Source organism: Rhinoderma darwinii, chromosome 2, assembly GCF_050947455.1.
Source record: "Rhinoderma darwinii isolate aRhiDar2 chromosome 2, aRhiDar2.hap1, whole genome shotgun sequence".
NCBI lineage: Eukaryota > Metazoa > Chordata > Amphibia > Anura > Rhinodermatidae > Rhinoderma > Rhinoderma darwinii.
In genome coordinates, this window is record NC_134688.1 from 926,758 (window position 1) to 949,399 (window position 22,642).

The 22,642-nt window shown below is 42.3% G+C and overlaps 1 protein-coding gene across 1 annotated transcript in view; it reads left to right on the plus strand.

Annotated features, from left to right (window-relative positions):
• Nucleotides 1–22,642, plus strand: part of LOC142743742 (protocadherin-16-like) — a 95,409-nt gene that overhangs the window by 67,351 nt on the left and 5,416 nt on the right. The window contains exons 3-5 of the mRNA XM_075854765.1: nt 5,646–5,822; nt 12,689–12,920; nt 22,252–22,488. Of these exons, the coding sequence (XP_075710880.1) occupies nt 5,646–5,822; nt 12,689–12,920; nt 22,252–22,488 (646 nt within the window). The remainder of the gene's footprint in view (nt 1–5,645; nt 5,823–12,688; nt 12,921–22,251; nt 22,489–22,642) is intronic.

Below are 22,642 nucleotides of genomic sequence, written 5' to 3' on the forward strand. Positions count from 1 at the left end.
TGGATTCTGTGGTCGGAGGGATCATTGTCCAGGTTATGGGGGGGCACATACTTCCTGGCCTGCAGTCTCCTGCGGATGCTCCGTCCATACATCTCCCCCTTGTTCAGCAAACACCTGGTTTTCATTTGTCAAGAGACGTCTTATCTGGTGGGGGAGGGAGAGCCCAGCATCCTGGCAAAAGTCCAAGGCAGGCCTGGTGTGTATGAGGAGGGAGCAGACTGCGGACACTGTGCGGATCCAAGACGATCATCCTCATCCTGATGTGTGGAGCAGGGGCCGCAGCGATGTCTGCAGGACGTGGCTACGAACTGTGCGGAATACTGCGCCCCGCAATGTGTCACCTCCTCATATCCAGAATATACGTCCTGGAGCTGCCATAATATAGGACATGGCCATATGAGACCGGCATCAACAGCAGCTCCCGAGAGGGGATGATACATATACTGAGTAGGCCAAAATAATCCCTATCATAATCCATGACCCCAGGTGAGATTAAAATGTACCTTCCATGGTCCTCCCTGTCCATACTATAATATCCCCTTCTAAGACATTACCTGAGATTAAAATGTACCCGCCATCATAATCCATGACCAAGCTCGAATAATGATAATCTGTCTACTATACCTGCCCACATGATCTATGTCCATGATAGTCCATGAGCCAACTAGGAATCCCAATCCAAACTATTCCAGGTCCTGCTGTGATAATCGTAGTCCCCACCGTGATAATTCCTGTTCCATCTTTGTTTATAGCAGAATTATTCCTGTTTTTATCATAAACCACATGTGAACGCCATTAATAATCCATGGTCCTTCTATAATAATTCATGTCCTTGCCGTGATAATTCCTGACTCTTTCATGATGTTCCTAAACGGCTAATCCCTGTCTTTATTAGGATCCCCCTGTAGCTCTGGCCGCTCCAATGCAGTGAATGCAGTGGGTCAGGAATTGATGGCTATGGCCCCATTTACCCTGTACGGCCGGTGAGGGGGTGAAAGCTCCACATTAGTCGGGTGATGAGTTGTATTTTGGGTGTTGGGCAGAGTCCAGGGATGACTACACACCTCCTCTACATAAAGGGTTCAGTGTCTGCTCGTCTGGAGACTGTTGTCACATACAGTAAATAAAGCGTTGTGGTGTTCTGTAAGCGAGGGGTTAATGTCGTAGCCGAGAGACTACATGAAAGTCTAATCCTGGGGAACATGAGAAAAGGGGCAGGCCAGTGTATACCCTGAATGAGGGGTAGTCAGTATTGTGAGGTGCAGACAGAGAGGATAATCACATAGGTTGGGGCAGATAGTGACCCTTCAGGAAGGTGTGGGGGTGCTGGTGATCACATAGGTTGGGGCAGATAGTGACCCTTCAGGAAGGTGTGGGGGTGCTGGTGAGGGTCAGAATGGGTAGTCGGAGAGAAGATGCCAGTGGAGGTGACTCTACATAAGAATACAGAGTTATTTATCACTCAGGGTATGTGAAATCTCCGAAGGGCACTGTAATGGTGGCCATTAGTGGTTGTCACCCAGATGTGTCCCATGTAGGAGACCAGGGTAACACAGAAATGGCTGTAAATAATATAAAGAGGCTTCACAAAAAGGACGACTAAGGAGCAAAGACAGTGGTGTACCCCTAATAAAACCGACCACACAGAGCATGCCCCGTGAAGTCCCAGCTCCTGAGTCCTCCTGGCCCATTGTGCCTGTAAGTCAATGCAGGGGCGTAACGAGGAATGACTGAGCCCCACAGCAAACTTTGACTGGGCCCCCCTCCCCTGGGTGCCACACACAGCCCCCCTTGTAGATAGTGCCCCCCTGTATATTGGGCCATACAGCCCCCCATAGATTCTGCCATACAGCTCCCCCTGTAGATTCTGCCATACAGTCCCCCTGTAGACAGTGCTTTACAGCCCCCTTGTAGATAGTGTCACTCTTCACCCCTGTAGATAGTGCCCCCCTGTATATTGTACCATACAGCCCCCCCATAGATTTTGCCATACAGCTCCCCCTGTGGATTCTGCCATACAGTCCCCCTGTAGATAGTGCCACTCTTCACCCCTGTAGATAGTGCCCCCTCCCTTTGTAAAAAGTGCCATAAAGCCCCCTTGTATATAGCACCTCCCACCTGTAGATAGCGCCATACAGCCGCCTCCTTCCTGTAGATAGCGGCCCCAAACAAATAAAAGTAAAATACTTTATACACACGTAGGCCCCATTCCCATAACTAACGGAGCTGCTCCAACCTTGCGTAGGCCGGCATGCTCCAGTGACATCATCACGCTGGCCTGCGCAGGGATCCTGTCCCTGCGCTTGACAGGCTGCAGGCCAAACGTGGACTGTAGCCGAGTAGATAGCAGAGCAGGGAGATACCTTCCAGCTCTGCCACGGTGTTAAATAGTATCTCCATCCTATTGAATGTGGCATCACTAGCGGCTGTTAGCAGCGACACTGGGCATGAAGGGGGCCGTGCCGGCAGGTGGCACGGGCCCCCCTCCTGCCACGGTCCGCCATGGCTGCTACAGCTGTAGTTACACCACTGTCAATGAGAGTCTTTACATGTGAGTATCTGAACCTCTGTTCTTTCAGTCTCTCACAAAGAGACAGGCCTACTTGTCACAGAAGCCCTGGAAATCCCTAGACATAGCTTGCCAATATGCGGAGCCCAGCGAGTCTCGTGATTTTTGGACTCCACCGCCATCATGGCTCTGCATAAAGTAAGTAGTGACCACCAGACTGCAGCCACTCACCAGTCACAAAAGGTTTTTTTTTTGGCCTGCGATTTCTATGTATGACCTGGTGCTCTTCTCTACATTCTGCAAAAGTAGAAGATTTATTCAGTTTCTTTTGTGGCACAGGCAGAGTGTACCCCCAATTTAATGATTAGCGAGGAAGCCCAATCCACCTACTGCTGAGCAATTGTTGGGGCAAGAAATAAAAGCAGCAGAGCTGGCGATAGAAGACCACAGAAGTCTAGAGCTGGCGATAGAAGACCACAGAAGTCTGGAGCTGGCCATAGAAGACCACAGAAGTCTAGAGCTGGCGATAGAAGACCACAGAAGTCTAGAGCTGGCGATAGAAGACCACAGAAGTCTGGAGCTGGCCATAGAAGACCACAGAAGTCTAGAGCTGGCGATAGAAGACCACAGAAGTCTAGAGCTGGCCATAGAAGACCACAGAAGTCTAGAGCTGGCCATATAAGACCACAGAAGTCTAGAGCTGGCCGCAGAAGACCACAGAAGACTAAAGCTGGCCACAGAACACCACAGAAGACTAGTGCTGGCCATAGGAGACCACAGAAGATTAAAGCTGGCCACAGAAGACCACAAAAGACTAGAGCTAGCCATAGAAGACAACAGAAAACTAGAGCTGGCCACAGAAGACTAGAGCTGGCCACAGAAGACTACAGCTGGCCACAGAAGACCACAAAAGACTAGAGCTGGCCATAGAAGACAACAGAAAACTAGAGTTGGCCACAGAAGACTAGAACTGGCTACAGAAGACCACAGAAGACTAGAGCTGGTCCATGGCTCCAATACTGCAGGAATAGTGGAGTGGATTTCTGGTTTGGGGCACTGAGGAAGAAGTGGATTTGATACCAACACTGCCACTTCTATCATGTGTTCTCAGCCAGGAGCCTCCTCAGCCCTTACAAGTACTCTATGCTGTAGAGTTAGCTTTTTCTCAGCCACGTCCTCAATTGGCAAATTTTGAGGTGTCAGTATCACCTCCTATGCTGGCAGTCAGTCAGGCAGAGGTATTTGATGCTGTGGCAAGAAAGAAGGACCCACACAGACAAGGAAACTTTTAGTGAATATTTGGAGACAAGTGTTGGTGAGGAGAGCTTTCAATAACCACTTGGAGTGGATGGGGAGAATTAAACTGGTAGTGCAACTGTTACAGCAGAAGTAGTGGTTAGACAAATAATATCTATGGGTGCATCACAAATAATGTCCAAGCAACTAAAAGTTGTGGTGACAAGAAGAAGGCTGTGGGTAGTAGTGGTAGCTTTGTTTTTTATTGAACTGTCTGTCCATGTTCAGGTGGTGCCAACACCAGGTCAGCAGAGGCAGCGTCGGCTTAAAATGGGCAAAAACTTTTTACAGCTCCATTTCCGTGTCTCACACCGTCATTGTGTGGGAGGAACATATGAGTGCCCAAAATAAACAAAGAATACACAGAAAAGGCCATACTTTCATAATGTCCAGGTAAAAACCGTTCCCAAAATAAACTTTCGGCTCCCCTTTTTTCTCTAGAGTCACAATAGTCCTGTTTAAGGTCAGAAGTGGTTCTCCCCGTGTTCTGCAGGTGCTGGTTGCTTTATAGTTGTGCTACAAACGTGTACTGGTCAGGGGGGCAGCAAGTTGATGGAAATGGCTCCACTGAGATGGAAGTTCACAAAATATCTCTAATTTTACCATTTACCCCTACCCACCCCCTCCCTCCTTAAAACCATAATATCCTCCCAAAAACCCAGAATACAAAATCCATCAAAATTTTACAAAACAGTCATTGTACAATCCATATCTGGGTTCCACATGACCAGTAATATACAACCTCTTCATCCTAAACATATCGATAGAAAAAGCCTCCGGCTCATCCAACCGCCACTCCTGAATCCCAAAAAATCCTTAGTCTTCAAAAATATCCTTGGTTTAACTTTCTTTTGGTAACTTATAGCAAGAAATCCAACAACCTATTCTCTACAGCCTGAATCTTTACCAATACAGATAGATCAGCGTCGCGGGATTCATAGACATAAATAAATAATTAAAAACATGTAAAAAAGGAAACGTCCCCCCCCCTCTACACCCCCATTATCCCACATTCATCATGACGTGATGTCCATGGATACCAAATTTCATAGAATTTATTTCTCGTATTAATTTTACACCAATATATATACTCAAATTGTAGGGCGGAATTACCATATCTTTCCCATACTTACATACTAGGAGCTTCGTCTCTTATCCATTCAGACATTAACACCTTCCTGGAGAAATACGGCAGCTTTATTATAGCCTGTTTATTAGGTCCCTCTAAGTGTAGCCCCTCTAAGTCCCCGGATATACACACCACAACACTCTCCTGCACAGTTTCTTCATAGATCATTTTAATTCGATCCAACACCATTCTCCAGTATCGTTTAATCTTCTCACATTCGCATAGTATATGGAAAAGGCTCCCCATGACTACTTTACATTCAGGATTCCCTTTTTTTTTTTTTCATTTTGCCATTCTGTATGGAGAGAAATAAGCTCTATATAATATATATATATATATATATATATATATATATATATATATATAGTTGAGTCGCTCTATATTCTGGATTCTTTGACAGGTGAGGAATGGCATTAGTTATTCCGACCCATTGGTCCATTGGAGGATCACCCACGTCTCTTTCCCATCTAGCTCTTACATCTATCGACAATTCCTTCCTTTTATCGGCATACCATATATTCTAGATATTAAGCCTTCCGCTCTTTGATTTGTACTTTTGCACCCAGAAGGGAGAAGGTGATTCTGAAACCCATAGAAACTTTTTCTTGTGTCCCTGCTGCAGAGACTTTGTAATTTGTCGCCGGGGTTGTCGTTAGAGGGAGGTGTAGATGACCGTTGTGCCTCATGACTCTTCCTTGCTATATTTTCCAGGTCTCAGCATCAGATGCAGATAGTGGAAGTCTTGGAACTATATTGTACTCTCTCAGCCACACTTCTCCTCCTCAATTTAAAATCCACTCTGAGAGCGGAGAAATATGCCTGGCGGACACCTTAGATAGTGATGATGGAGAGCGATATTTCCTTCTCCATGTGACAGCCACCGATGGGGTAAGACCTCTAACCTCACAATAGTAATAACGAGACAACATTTTTGAATATTCAGAATGTAGTTGAGGAAGTAAGAAATTCTTAAGCCCTATAAATGTCCACCTAGCAGGTCAGAAGAACCTAGATCTAAAGCACAAAAACAAACGTAAGATACAGAGTATAGAAATATCAGTATGAAGCATCAGTTACAGCATCTAGAACAGGGAAACATCAGTCATAGGATCTAGAGCAGGGAAACATCAGTCATAGGATCTAGAGTAAGGAAACATCAGTCATAGGATCTAGAGTAAGGACACATCAGTCATAGGATCTAGAGTAAGGACACATCAGTCATAGGATCTAGAGCAGGGAAACATCAGTAATAGGATCTAGAGTATAGAAACATCAGTCACAGCATCTAGAGCAGGGAAACATCAGTAATAGGATCTAGAGTATGGAAACATCAGTAATAGGATCTAGAGCATAGAAACATCAGTAATAGGATCTAGAGTAAGGAAACATCAGTAATATGATCTAGAGTAGGGAAACATCAGTAATAGGATCTAGAGCAGGGAAGCATCAGTAATAGGATCTAGAGCAGGGAAACATCAGTAATATGATCTAGAGCAGGGAAACATCAGTAATAGGATCTAGAGCAGGGAAACATCAGTAATAGGATCTAGAGCAGGGAAACATCAGTAATAGGATCTAGAGCAGGGAAACATCAGTAATAGGATCTAGAGCAGGGAAACATCAGTAATAGGATCTAGAGCAGGGAAACATCAGTAATAGGATCTAGAGCAGGGAAACATCAGTCATAGGATCTAGAGCAGGGAAACATCAGTAATAGGATCTAGAGCAGGGAAACATCAGTCATAGGGTCTAGAGTAAGGAAACATCAGTCATAGGATCTAGAGTATAGAAACATCACTAATAGGATCTAGAGTATGGAAACATCAGTGATAGGATCTAGAGCAGGGAAACATCAGTAATAGGATCTAGAGTATAGAAACATCAGTCATAGGATCTAGAGTATAGAAACATCAGTAATAGGATCTAGAGTATGGAAACATCAGTAATAGGATCTAGAGCAGGGAAACATCAGTAATAGGATCTAGAGTATAGAAACATCAGTCATAGGATCTAGAGTAAGGACACATCAGTCATAGGATCTAGAGCAGGGAAACATCAGTAATAGGATCTAGGGTATAGAAACATCAGTCACAGCATCTAGAGCAGGGAAACATCAGTAATAGGATCTAGAGCAGGGAAACATCAGTAATAGGATCTAGAGTATAGAAACATCAGTCATAGGATCTAGAGTAAGGAAACATCAGTAATAGGATCTAGAGCAGGGAAACATCAGTAATAGGATCTAGAGTATGGAAACATCAGTCATAGGATCTAGAGTATAGAAACATCAGTCATAGGATCTAGAGTATAGAAACATCAGTCACAGCATCTAGAGTATGGAAACATCAGTCATAGGATCTAGAGTATGGAAACGTCTGTCATAGGATCTAGAGTATGGAAACATCAGTCATAGGATCTAGAGTATAGAAACATCAGTCATAGCATCTAGAGTAGGGAAACATCAGTCATAGGATCTAGAGTATGGAAACATCAGTCATAGGATCAAGAGTAAGGAAACATCAGTCATAGGATCTAGAGTATGGAAACATCAGTCATAGGATCTAGAGTAGGGAAACATCAGTCATAGGATCTAGAGTATAGAAACATCAGTCATAGGATCTAGAGTATGGAAACATCAGTCATAGGATCTAGAGTAAGGAAACATCAGTCATAGGATCTAGAGTATGGAAACATCAGTCATAGGATCTAGAGTATGGAAACATCAGTCATAGGATCTAGAGTATAGAAACATCAGTCATAGGATCTAGAGTATAGAAACATCAGTCATAGGATCTAGAGTAAGGACACATCAGTCATAGGATCTAGAGTAGGGAAACATCAGTCATAGGATCTAGAGTATGGAAACATCAGTCATAGGATCTAGAGTATGGAAACATCAGTCATAGGATCTAGAGTATGGAAACATCAGTCATAGGATCTAGAGTAAGGACACATCAGTCATAGGATCTAGAGTATGGAAACATCAGTCATTGGATCTAGAGTATGGAAACATCAGTCATAGGATCTAGAGTATAGAAACACCAGTCATAGGATCTGGAGTATAGAAACATCAGTCATAGGATCTAGAGTAAGGAAACGTCAGTCATAGGATCTAAAGTATGGAAACATCAGTCATAGGATCTAGAGTATGGAAACATCAGTCATAGGATCTAGAGTAAGGACACATCAGTCATAGGATCTAGAGTAGGGAAACATCAGTTATAGGATCTAGAGTATAGAAACATCAGTCATAGGATCTAGAGTATGGAAACATCAGTCATAGGATCTAGAGTATGGAAACATCAGTCATAGGATCTAGAGTAGGGAAACATCAGTTATAGGATCTAGAGTATAGAAACATCAGTCATAGGATCTAGAGTATAGAAACATCAGTCATACGATCTAGAGTAGGGAAACATCAGTCATAGGATCTAGAGCAGGGAAACATCAGTCATAGGATCTAGAGTAAGGAAACGTCAGTCATAGGATCTAGAGTATGGAAACATCAGTCATAGGATCTAGAGTATAGAAACATCAGTCATAGGATCTAGAGTATAGAAACATCAGTCATAGGATCTAGAGTATAGAAACATCAGTCATAGGATCTAGAGTAGGGATACATCAGTCATAGGATCTAGAGTATGGAAACATCAGTAATAGGATCTAGAGTAGGGAAACATCAGTCATAGGATCTAGAGTATAGAAACATCAGTCAGGATCTAGAGTATAGAAACATCAGTCATAGGATCTAGAGTAAGGACACATCAGTCATAGGATCTAGAGTAGGGAAACATCAGTCATAGGATCTAGAGTATGGAAACATCAGTCATAGGATCTAGAGTATGGAAACATCAGTCATAGGATCTAGAGTATGGAAACATCAGTCATAGGATCTAGAGTAAGGAAACGTCAGTCATAGGATCTAGAGTATGGAAACATCAGTCATAGGATCTAGAGTATGGAAACACCAGTCATAGGATCTGGAGTATAGAAACATCAGTCATAGGATCTAGAGTATAGAAACATCAGTCATAGGATCTAGAGTATAGAAACATCAGTCATAGGATTTAGAGTAAGGACACATCAGCCATAGGATCTAGAGCAGGGAAACATCAGTAATAGGATCTAGAGTATAGAAACATCAGTCATAGGATCTAGAGTATGGAAACATCAGTAATAGGATCTAGAGTATAGAAACATCAGTCATAGGATCTAGAGTATGGAAACATCAGTCATAGGATTTAGAGTAAGGACACATCAGTCATAGAATCTAGAGCAGGGAAACATCAGTAATAGGATCTAGAGTATAGAAACATCAGTCATAGGATCTAGAGTATGGAAACATCAGTCATAGGATCTAGAGTATGGAAACATCAGTCATAGGATCTAGAGTAGGGAAACATCAGTTATAGGATCTAGAGTATAGAAACATCAGTCATAGGATCTAGAGTAAGGACACATCAGTCATAGGATCTAGAGTATGGAAACATCAGTAATAGGATCTAGAGTAGGGAAACATCAGTCATAGGATCTAGAGTATGGAAACATCAGTAATAGGATCTAGACTAGGGAAACATCAGTCATAGGATTTAGAGTATGGAAACATCAGTCATAGGATCTAGAGTATGGAAACATCAGTCATAGGATCTAGAGTATGGAAACATCAGTAATAGGATCTAGAGTATGGAAACATCAGTCATAGGATCTAGAGTAAGGACACATCAGTCATAGGATCTAGAGTATGGAAACATCAGTAATAGGATCTAGAGTATGGAAACATCAGTCATAGGATCTAGAGTATGGAAACATCAGTCATAGGATCTAGAGTATGGAAACATCAGTCATAGGATCTAGAGTAAGGACACATCAGTCATAGGATCTAGAGTATGGAAACATCAGTAATAGGATCTAGAGTAGGGAAACATCAGTCATAGGATTTAGAGTAGGGAAACATCAGTCATAGGATTTAGAGTATGGAAACATCAGTCATAGGATCTAGAGTATGGAAACATCAGTAATAGGATCTAGAGTATGGAAACATCAGTCATAGGATCTAGAGTAAGGACACATCAGTCATAGGATCTAGAGTATGGAAACATCAGTAATAGGATCTAGAGTAGGGAAACATCAGTCATAGGATCTAGAGTATGGAAACATCAGTCATAGGATCTAGAGTATGGAAACATCAGTCATAGGATCTAGAGCAGGGAAACATCAGTCATAGGATCTAGAGTATGGAAACATCAGTAATAGGATCTAGAGTATGGAAACATCAGTCATAGGATTTAGAGTAAGGACACATCAGTCATAGAATCTAGAGCAGGGAAACATCAGTAATAGGATCTAGAGTATAGAAACATCAGTCATAGGATCTAGAGTAGGGATACATCAGTCATAGGATCTAGAGTATGGAAACATCAGTAATAGGATCTAGAGTAGGGAAACATCAGTCATAGGATCTAGAGTATAGAAACATCAGTCATAGGATCTAGAGTATAGAAACATCAGTCATAGGATCTAGAGTAAGGACACATCAGTCATAGGATCTAGAGTAGGGAAACATCAGTCATAGGATCTAGAGTATGGAAACATCAGTCATAGGATCTAGAGTATGGAAACATTAGTCATAGGATCTAGAGTATGGAAACATCAGTCAAAGGATCTAGAGTAAGGAAACGTCAGTCATAGGATCTAGAGTATGGAAACATCAGTCATAGGATCTAGAGTATGGAAACACCAGTCATAGGATCTGGAGTATAGAAACATCAGTCATAGGATCTAGAGTATAGAAACATCAGTCATAGGATCTAGAGTATAGAAACATCAGTCATAGGATTTAGAGTAAGGACACATCAGTCATAGGATCTAGAGCAGGGAAACATCAGTAATAGGATCTAGAGTATAGAAACATCAGTCATAGGATCTAGAGTATGGAAACATCAGTAATAGGATCTAGAGTATAGAAACATCAGTCATAGGATCTAGAGTATGGAAACATCAGTCATAGGATTTAGAGTAAGGACACATCAGTCATAGGATCTAGAGCAGGGAAACATCAGTAATAGGGTCTAGAGTATAGAAACATCAGTCATAGGATCTAGAGTATGGAAACATCAGTCATAGGATCTAGAGTATGGAAACACCAGTCATAGGATCTGGAGTATAGAAACATCAGTCATACGATCTAGAGTAGGGAAACATCAGTCATAGGATCTAGAGCAGGGAAACATCAGTCATAGGATCTAGAGTAAGGAAACGTCAGTCATAGGATCTAGAGTATGGAAACATCAGTCATAGGATCTAGAGTATAGAAACATCAGTCATAGGATCTAGAGTATAGAAACATCAGTCATAGGATCTAGAGTATAGAAACATCAGTCATAGGATCTAGAGCAGGGAAACATCAGTCATAGGATCTAGAGTATGGAAACATCAGTCATAGGATCTAGAGTAAGGACACATCAGTCATAGGATCTAGAGTATAGAAACATCAGTCATAGGATCTAGAGTAAGGACACATCAGTCATAGGATCTAGAGTATGGAAACATCAGTCATAGGATCTAGAGTAAGGACACATCCGTCATAGGATCTAGAGTATAGAAACATCAGTCATAGGATCTAGAGTATAGAAACATCAGTCATAGGATCTAGAGTAAGGACACATCAGTCATAGGATCTAGAGTATAGAAACATCTGTCATAGGATCTAGAGTAAGGACACATCAGTCATAGGATCTAGAGTAGGGAAATATCAGTCATAGGATCTAGAGTATGGAAACATCAGTCATAGGATCTAGAGCAGGGAAACATCAGTCATAGGATCTAGAGTATAGAAACATCAGTCATAGGATCTAGAGTAAGGACACATCAGTCATAGGATCTAGAGTATGGAAACATCAGTCATAGGATCTAGAGTATGGAAACATCAGTCATAGGATCTAGAGTAGGGAAACATCAGTCAGAGGATCTAGAGTAAGGACACATCAGTCATAGGATCTAGAGTATAGAAACATCAGTCATAGGATCTGGAGTATAGAAACATCAGTCATAGGATCTAGAGTATAGAAACATCAGTCATAGGATCTAGAGTAGGGAAACATCAGTCATAGGATCTAGAGTAAGGACACATCAGTCATAGGATCTAGAGTATAGAAACATCAGTCATAGGATCTAGAGTATAGAAACATCAGTCATAGGATCTGGAGTATAGAAACATCAGTCATAGGATCTAGAGTAGGGAAACATCAGTCATAGGAGCTAAAGTATGGAAACATCAGTCATAGGATCTAGAGTATAGAAACATCAGTCATAGGATCTAGAGTATGGAAACATCAGTCATAGGATCTAGACTAGGGAAACATCAGTCATAGGATCTAGAGTAAGGACACATCAGTCATAGGATCTAGAGCATAGAAACATCAATCGTAGTGTCCAGAGTCCAGTCATGTCTTGTAGATTCTAGAAATCTTAACCATAAGGTCCACAATATTAAAATGTCATTGAATATCCCCAGACCTGCATCGTTTTGTATAGACAAATCCATTTTTGGGTCTAGAAATGAAAACCATCAGCCTGTGAATGAAAAGAGTAGAGACCTGCAAAATAATAGGAGCCGGAAAACAGGAATGAATGCGGGGACTGAGGACACGGGGTTTTCTAGTTAATGTTGGAGTAACAAATAACCAGCAGGAGCTCGTAGTGTGATAGGAAAATAGCAGGAAGCCCATACATCCTCCCTTCCTCTATTCCCACAGGGCGGCCTGAGCTCAGGATGTCTCGTTCGGGTCTCTGTAGAAGATGTGAATGATAACCGTCCAGTATTTTATCCATTGGAATATGGCGCTAGTGTGAGTGCCCTCAGTCCCCCAGGAACACCCATCATTAGTGTGACTGCCCGTGATAAGGACGATGGACTACACGGCATCCTGACCTACCATATTTTATCAGGAAATAACCCCCCACTCCTGCGCATTGAACCTGACACAGGTAAGACGAGAAAAAAAATGAATTACTGGTATGTAACCCCTCCCCCACAATGGTATATATATATATGAGCTGTATTTAATGAACCTCCACCATTGTATGAAACAGCAGGGAAACTATTCACAGGGACATTGAAAAAGATCATTCAAGACGATGCCTTCAGGAAAGGAAGTAGTGAACAAACAAAGACCTGGCATTAATGTGGGTACGGTATTTATGGTATTGTAGGATTGTAGCATATGGCACCGCTACACAAATAGTTAACTGTATCAATGATCCTATGTGGTGGTATATTGTCCTCTAGATCCTATGGTGGTGGTAGTATATTGTCCTCTAGATCCTATGGTGGTGGTAGTATATCGTCCTCTAGAGCCTATGGCGGTGGTAGTATATTGTCCTCTAGATCCTATGGAGGTGGTAGTATATAGTCCTCTAGATCCTATGGAGGTGGTAGTATATTGTCCTCTAGATCCTATGGAGGTGGTAGTATATCGTCTACTAGATCCTATGGTGGTGGTAGTATATTATCCTCTAGATCCTATGGTGGTGGTAGTATATTATCCTCTAGATCCTATGGTGGTGGTAGTATATTGTCCTCTAGATCCTATGGTGGTGGTAGTATATCGTCTACTAGATCCTATGGTGGTGGTAGTATATTATCCTCTAGATCCTATGGTGGTGGTAGTATATTGTCCTCTAGATCCTATGGTGGTGGTAGTATATTGTCCTCTAGATCCTATGGAGGTGGTAGTATATCGTCCTCTAGAGCCTATGGCGGTGGTAGTATATTGTCCTCTAGATCCTATGGTGGTGGTAGTATATTGTCCTCTACATCCTATGGTGGTGGTAGTATAATGTTCTCTAGATCCTGTGGTGGTGGTAGTATATTGTCCTCTAGATCCTATGGTGGTGGTAGTATATTGTCCTCTAGATCCTATGGTGGTGGTAGTATATTGTCCTCTACATCCTATGGTGGTGGTAGTATAATGTTCTCTAGATCCTGTGGTGGTGGTGGTGGTAGTATATAGTCCTCTAGATCCTATGGTGGTGGTAGTATATTGTCCTCTAGATCCTATGGTGGTGGTAGTATATTGTCCTCTAGATCCTATGGTGGTGGTAGTATATCGTCCTCTAGATCCTATGGTGGTGGCAGTATATAGTCCTCTAGATCCTATGGTGGTGGTAGTATATTGTGCTCTAGATCCTGTGGTGGTTGTAGTATATTGTCCTCTAGATCCTATGGTGGTGGTAGTATATCGTCCTCTAGATCCTATGGAGGTGGTAGTATATTGTCCTCTAGATCCTATGGTGGTGGTAGTATATAGTCCTCTAAATCCTGTGGTGGTGGTAGTATATTGTCCTCTAGATCCTATGGAGGTGGTAGTATATTTTCCTCTAGATCCTATGGTGGTGGTAGTTTATTTTCCTCTAGATCCTATGGTGGTGGTAGTATATTGTCCTCTAGATCCTATGGAGGTGGTAGTATATTTTCCTCTAGATCCTATGGTGGTGGTAGTATATTGTCCTCTAGATCCTATGTTGGTGGTAGTATATAGTCCTCTAGATCCTATGTTGGTGGTAGTATATTGTCCTCTAGATCCTATGGTGGTGCTAGTATATTGTCCTCTGGATCCTATGTTGGTGGTAGTATATTGTCCTCTAGATCCTATGGTGGTGGTAGTTTATTTTCCTCTAGATCCTGTGGTGGTTGTAGTATATTGTCCTCTAGATCCTATGTTGGTGGTAGTATATCGTCCTCTAGATCCTATGTTGGTGGTAGTATATCGTCCTCTAGATCCTATGTTGGTGGTAGTATATCGTCCTCTAGATCCTATGGCGGTGGTAGTATATCGTCCTCTAGATCCTATGGTGGTGGTAGTATATCGTCCTCTAGATCCTATGGTGGTGGTAGTATATCGTCCTCTAGATCCTATGTTGGTGGTAGTATATCGTCCTCTAGATCCTATGGTGGTGAGAGAGAGAACCTATAGAGAATAGTCAAAAAACTAATACAAATATAACAAATAAATAGAAGTTCATTTTATTAACAGATAGATACAAACAAGATTAAAAATTATGAGTCATACAATGTTAAAAAATGGCGTCAACTGATTGTGGGACACAGATGATGCATATAGGGTATAAATAAAGTGCTGGGAAATAGGATGACAGCATGAAATGTACTGGTTATGCCTGATATGCAACCAGATAATTGGATATGAAGTGCTCTTTGACAGTGATGGTATATTAGTGAGGCTAATGTGCTCTGGAAAAGATATAAGTGCAGAGCACTAATGAAGGAATAAATGGATACAGGCCAGGACATATAGAAAACACCAGTACATTATACAATGTAATACACATTCATGTCAGAAGATGGCGCTGTTTAACCATCCCAGATTGTGTACCATCAATATGGAGTAGTAAAGTACGTACCCAGATAAGTTGAGTGATCCCACATGCAGGAGACGCCAGACCCGACGCGCGTTTCGGCAGATGCCTTCGTCCGGGGGTGGTAGTATATTGTCCTCTAGATCCTATGGTGGTGGTAGAATATAGTCCTCTAGATCCTATGGTGGTGGTAGTATATTATCCTCTAGATCCTATGGTGGTGGTAGTATATTGTCCTCTAGATCCTATGGTGGTGGTAGTATATCGTCCTCTAGATCCTATGGTGGTGGTAGTATATTGTCCTCTAGATCCTATGGTGGTGGTAGAATATAGTCCTCTAGATCCTATGGTGGTGGTAGTATATTGTCCTCTAGAGCCTATGGTGGTGGTAGTATATCGTCCTCTAGAGCCTATGGTGGTGGCAGTATATTGTCCTATAGATCCTAAGGTGGTGGTAGTATATTGTCCTCTAGAGCCTATGGTGGTGGTAGAATATCGTCCTCTAGAGCCTATGGTGGTGGTAGTATATCGTCCTCTAGATCCTATGTTGGTGGCTCTATATCGTCCTCTAGATCCTACGGTGGTGGTAGTATATCGTTCTCTAGATCCTATGGTGGTTGTAGCATATAGTCCTCTAGATCCTATGGCGGTGGTAGTATATTGTCCTATAGATCCTAAGGTGGTGGTAGTATATCGTCCTCTAGATCCTATGGTGGGGGTAGTATATAGTCCTCTAGATCCTATGGTGGTGGTAGTATATAGTCCTCTAGATCCTATGGTGTTGGTAGAATATAGTCCTCTAGATCCTATGGTGGTGGTAGTATATAGTCCTCTAGATCCTATGGTGTTGGTAGAATATAGTCCTCTAGATCCTATGGTGGTGGTAGTATATTGTCCTCTAGATCCTATGGTGTTGGTAGCATATAGTCCTCTAGATCCTATGGTGGTGGTAGTATATCATCCTTTAGATCCTATGGTGGTAATAGTATATCATCCTCTAGATCCTATGGTGGTGGTAGTATATTGTCCTCTAGAGCCTATGGTGGTGGTAGTATATTGTCCTCTGGATCCTATGGTGGTGGTAGTATATTGTCCTCTAGATCCTATGGTGGTGGTAGTATAATGTTCTCTAGATCCTGTGGTGGTGGTGGTGGTAGTATATAGTCCTCTAGATCCTATGGTGGTGGTAGTATATTGTCCTCTAGATCCTATGGTGGTGGTAGTATATTGTCCTCTAGATCCTATGGTGGTGGTAGTATATCGTCCTCTAGATCCTATGGTGGTGGCAGTATATAGTCCTCTAGATCCTATGGTGGTGGTAGTATATTGTGCTCTAGATCCTGTGGTGGTTGTAGTATATTGTCCTCTAGATCCTATGGTGGTGGTAGTATATCGTCCTCTAGATCCTATGGAGGTGGTAGTATATTGTCCTCTAGATCCTATGGTGGTGGTAGTATATAGTCCTCTAAATCCTGTGGTGGTGGTAGTATATTGTCCTCTAGATCCTATGGAGGTGGTAGTATATTTTCCTCTAGATCCTATGGTGGTGGTAGTTTATTTTCCTCTAGATCCTATGGTGGTGGTAGTATATTGTCCTCTAGATCCTATGGAGGTGGTAGTATATTTTCCTCTAGATCCTATGGTGGTGGTAGTATATTGTCCTCTAGATCCTATGTTGGTGGTAGTATATAGTCCTCTAGATCCTATGTTGGTGGTAGTATATTGTCCTCTAGATCCTATGGTGGTGCTAGTATATTGTCCTCTGGATCCTATGTTGGTGGTAGTATATTGTCCTCTAGATCCTATGGTTGTGGTAGTTTATTTTCCTCTAGATCCTGTGGTGGTTGTAGTATATTGTCCTCTAGATCCTATGGTGGTGGTAGTATATTGTCCTCTGGATCCTATGGTGGTGGCAGTATATCGTCCTCTAGATCCTATGTTGGTGGTAGTATATCGTCCTCTAGATCCTATGTTGGTGGTAGTATATCGTCCTCTAGATCCTATGTTGGTGGTAGTATATCGTCCTCTAGATCCTATGGCGGTGGTAGTATATCGTCCTCTAGATCCTATGGTGGTGGTAGTATATCGTCCTCTAGATCCTATGGTGGTGGTAGTATATCGTCCTCTAGATCCTATGTTGGTGGTAGTATATCGTCCTCTAGATCCTATGGTGGTGAGAGAGAGAACCTATAGAGAATAGTCAAAAAACTAATACAAATATAACAAATAAATAGAAGTTCATTTTATTAACAGATAGATACAAACAAGATTAAAAATTATGAGTCATACAATGTTAAAAAATGGCGTCAACTGATTGTGGGACACAGATGATGCATATAGGGTATAAATAAAGTGCTGGGAAATAGGATGACAGCATGAAATGTACTGGTTATGCCTGATATGCAACCAGATAATTGGATATGAAGTGCTCTTTGACAGTGATGGTATATTAGTGAGGCTAATGTGCTCTGGAAAAGATATAAGTGCAGAGCACTAATGAAGGAATAAATGGATACAGGCCAGGACATATAGAAAACACCAGTACATTATACAATGTAATACACATTCATGTCAGAAGATGGCGCTGTTTAACCATCCCAGATTGTGTACCATCAATATGGAGTAGTAAAGTACGTACCCAGATAAGTTGAGTGATCCCACATGCAGGAGACGCCAGACCCGACGCGCGTTTCGGCAGATGCCTTCGTCCGGGGGTGGTAGTATATTGTCCTCTAGATCCTATGGTGGTGGTAGAATATAGTCCTCTAGATCCTATGGTGGTGGTAGTATATTATCCTCTAGATCCTATGGTGGTGGTAGTATATTGTCCTCTAGATCCTATGGTGGTGGTAGTATATCGTCCTCTAGATCCTATGGTGGTGGTAGTATATTGTCCTCTAGATCCTATGGTGGTGGTAGAATATAGTCCTCTAGATCCTATGGTGGTGGTAGTATATTGTCCTCTAGAGCCTATGGTGGTGGTAGTATATCGTCCTCTAGAGCCTATGGTGGTGGCAGTATATTGTCCTATAGATCCTAAGGTGGTGGTAGTATATTGTCCTCTAGAGCCTATGGTGGTGGTAGAATATCGTCCTCTAGAGCCTATGGTGGTGGTAGTATATCGTCCTCTAGATCCTATGTTGGTGGCTCTATATCGTCCTCTAGATCCTACGGTGGTGGTAGTATATCGTTCTCTAGATCCTATGGTGGTTGTAGCATATAGTCCTCTAGATCCTATGGCGGTGGTAGTATATTGTCCTATAGATCCTAAGGTGGTGGTAGTATATCGTCCTCTAGATCCTATGGTGGGGGTAGTATATAGTCCTCTAGATCCTATGGTGGTGGTAGTATATAGTCCTCTAGATCCTATGGTGTTGGTAGAATATAGTCCTCTAGATCCTATGGTGGTGGTAGTATATAGTCCTCTAGATCCTATGGTGTTGGTAGAATATAGTCCTCTAGATCCTATGGTGGTGGTAGTATATTGTCCTCTAGATCCTATGGTGTTGGTAGCATATAGTCCTCTAGATCCTATGGTGGTGGTAGTATATCATCCTTTAGATCCTATGGTGGTAATAGTATATCATCCTCTAGATCCTATGGTGGTGGTAGTATATTGTCCTCTAGAGCCTATGGTGGTGGTAGTATATTGTCCTCTGGATCCTATGGTGGTGGTAGTATATTGTCCTCTAGATCCTATGGTGGTGGTAGTATATCATCCTCTAGATCCTATGGTGGTAGTAGTATATTGTCCTCTAGATCCTATGGTGGTTGTAGCATATAGTCCTCTAGATCCTATGGTGGTGGTAGTATATCATCCTCCAGATCCTATGGTGGTGGCAGTATATAGTCCTCTAGATCCTATGGTGCTGGTAGTATATTGTCCTCTAGATCCTATGGTGGTGGTATATATAGTCCTCTAGATCCTATGGTGGTAGTAGTATATTGTCCTCTAGATCATATGGAGGTGGTATTATATTGTCCTCTAGATCCTATGGTGGTGGCAGTATATTGTTCTCTAGATCCTATTTTGGTGGTAGTATATCTTCCTCTGGATCCTATGGTGGTGGTAGTATATTGTCCTCTAGATCCTATGGTGGTGGTATTATATCGTCCTCTAGATCTTATGGTGGTGGTAGTTTATCGTCCTCTAGATCCTATGGTGGTAGTAGTATATTGTCCTCTAGATCCTATGGTGATGGTAGTATATTGCCCTCTAGATCCTATGGTGGTGGCAGTATATTGTCCTCTAGATCCTATGGTGGTGGTAGTATATCGTCCTCTAGATCCTATGGTGGTGGTAGTATATCGCCCTCTAGATCCTATGGTGGTGGTAGTATATCGTCCTCTAGATCCTATGGAGGTGATATTATATTGTCCTCTAGATCCTATGGTGGTGGTAATATACTGTCCTCTAGATCCTGTGGTGGTAGTAGTATATTGTGCTCTCGATCCTATGTTGGTGGTAGTATATTGTCCTCTAGATCCTATGGTGGTGGTAGTATATTATCCTCTAGATCCTATGGTGGTGGTAGTATATTGTGCTCTAGATCCTATGGTGGTGGTAGTATATTGTGCTCTAGATCCTATGGTGGTGGTAGTATATTGTGCTCTAGATCCTATGGTGGTGGTAGTATATTGTCCTCTAGATCCTATGGTGGTGGCAATATATTTTCCTCTAGATCCTATGGTGGTGGTAGTATATCGTCCTCTAGATCCTATGGTGGTGGTAGTATATTGTCCTTTAGATGCTATGGTGGTAGTAGTATATTGTCCTCTAGATCCTATGTTCATGGGAGTATATTTTCCTCTAGATCCTATGGTGGTGGTAGTATATTGTCCTCTAGATCCTATGGTGGTGGTAGTATATCGTCCTCTAGAGCCTATGGTGGTGGTAGTATATCGTCCTCTAGATCCTATGGTGGTGGTAGTATATTGTCCTCTAGATCCTATGGTGGTGGTAGTATATCGTCCTCTAGAGCCTATGGTGGTGGTAGTATATTGTCCTCTAGATCCTATGGTGGTGGTAGTATATTGTCCTCTAGATCCTATGAAGGTGGTAGTATATTGTCCTCTAGATCCTATGGAGGTGGTAGTATATTGTCCTCTAGATCCTATGGTGGTGGTAGTATATTGTCCTCTAGATCCTATGGTGGTGGTAGTATATTGTCCTCTAGATCCTATGGAGGTGGTAGTATATTGTCCTCTAGATCCTATGGTCGTGGGAGTATATTTTCCTCTAGATCCTACGGTGGTGGTAGTATATTTTCCTCTAGATCCTATGGTGGTGGTAGTATATTGTCCTCTAGATCCTATGGTGGTGGTAGTATATTGTCCTCTAGATCCTATGGTGGTGGTAGTATATTGTCCTCTAGATCCTATGGTGGTGGTAGTATATCGTCCTCTAGATCCTATGGTGGTGGTAGTATATCGTCCTCTAGATCCTATGGTGGTGGTAGTATATTGTCCTCTAGATCCTATGGAGGTGGTAGTATATTGTCCTCTAGATCCTATGGTCGTGGGAGTATATTTTCCTCTAGATCCTACGGTGGTGGTAGTATATTTTCCTCTAGATCCTATGGTGGTGGTAGTATATTGTCCTCTAGATCCTATGGTGGTGGTAGTATATTGTCCTCTAGATCCTATGGTGGTGGTAGTATATTGTCCTCTAGATCCTATGGTGGTGGTAGTATATCGTCCTCTAGATCCTATGGTGGTGGTAGTATATCGTCCTCTAGATCCTATGGTGGTGGTAGTATATTGTCCTCTAGATCCTAAGGAGGTGGTAGTATATTGTCCTCTAGATCCTATGGAGGTGGTAGTATATTGTCCTCTAGATCCTATGGAGGTGGTAGTATATTGTCCTCTAGATCCTATGGTGGTGGTAGTATATTGTCCTCTAGATCCTATGGTGGTGGTAGTATATCGTCCTCTAGATCCTATGGAGGTGGTAGTATATTGTCCTCTAGATCCTATGGTGGTGGTAGTATATTGTCCTCTAGATCCTATGGTGGTGGTAGTATATCGTCCACTAGAGCCTATGGTGGTGGTAGTATATTGTCCTCTAGATCCTATGGTGGTGGTAGTATATTGTCCTCTAGATCCTATGGAGGTGGTAGTATATTGTCCTCTAGATCCTATGGTCGTGGGAGTATATTTTCCTCTAGATCCTACGGTGGTGGTAGTATATTTTCCTCTAGATCCTATGGTGGTGGTAGTATATTGTCCTCTAGATCCTATGGTGGTGGTAGTATATTGTCCTCTAGATCCTATGGTGGTGGTAGTATATTGTCCTCTAGATCCTATGGTGGTGGTAGTATATCGTCCTCTAGATCCTATGGTGGTGGTAGTATATCGTCCTCTAGATCCTATGGTGGTGGTAGTATATTGTCCTCTTGATCCTATGGAGGTGGGAGTATATTTTCCTCTAGATCCTATGGAGGTGGTAGTATATTGTCCTCTAGATCCTATGGTGGTGGTAGTATATTGTCCTCTAGATCCTATGGTGGTGGTAGTATATCGTCCTCTAGAGCCTATGGTGGTGGTAGTATATTGTCCTCTAGATCCTATGGTGGTGGTAGTATATTGTCCTCTAGATCCTATGGTGGTGGTAGTATATCGTCCTCTAGATCCTATGGTGGTGGTAGTATATCGTCCTCTAGATCCTATGGTGGTGGTAGTATATCGTCCTCTAGATCCTATGGTGGTAGTAGTATATTGTCCTGTAGATCCTATGGTGGTAGTAGTATATTGTCCTGTAGATCCTATGGTGGTGGTAGTATATCGTCCTCTAGATCCTATGGTGGTGGTAGTATATCGTCCTCTAGATCCTATGGTGGTAGTAGTATATTGTCCTGTAGATCCTATGGTGGTGGTACTATACTGTATTTGTGTCTTTTGTAGGCAGTATACTGTGACACTGATACTCAGTCATCTCTTTTAGGTACCTTCTTGGTGGCACGTTCGGTGTCTGCCTGGGCTGGCTCTATCCTGCATCTAGAGGTGGGAGCTCAGGATGGTGGTGGAGTAAGAGCTGAAGTGAATGCCTGGGTAAATGTCAGCATCTTACCAAGCTCTGCCCAGATACCTACATTTCTTCAGCCTCAGTATGACTTGGTAGTGCCTGAAGACACTCCGCCAGGCACTAATGTGGGCAGTGTGAAGGCTAGCAACCCACCAGGTACCCTTCATTTGACCCCATACTACTCTCTGTCCACAGTATGTTTCTCAGCTGGTAAAGTGTCCTTATTAAACAACAGATTTTCTGACTTTATTAACCACTATATAAGAACTGATGGTGACCGGCATCTTATGAACATCTAGTGATGTCAGTG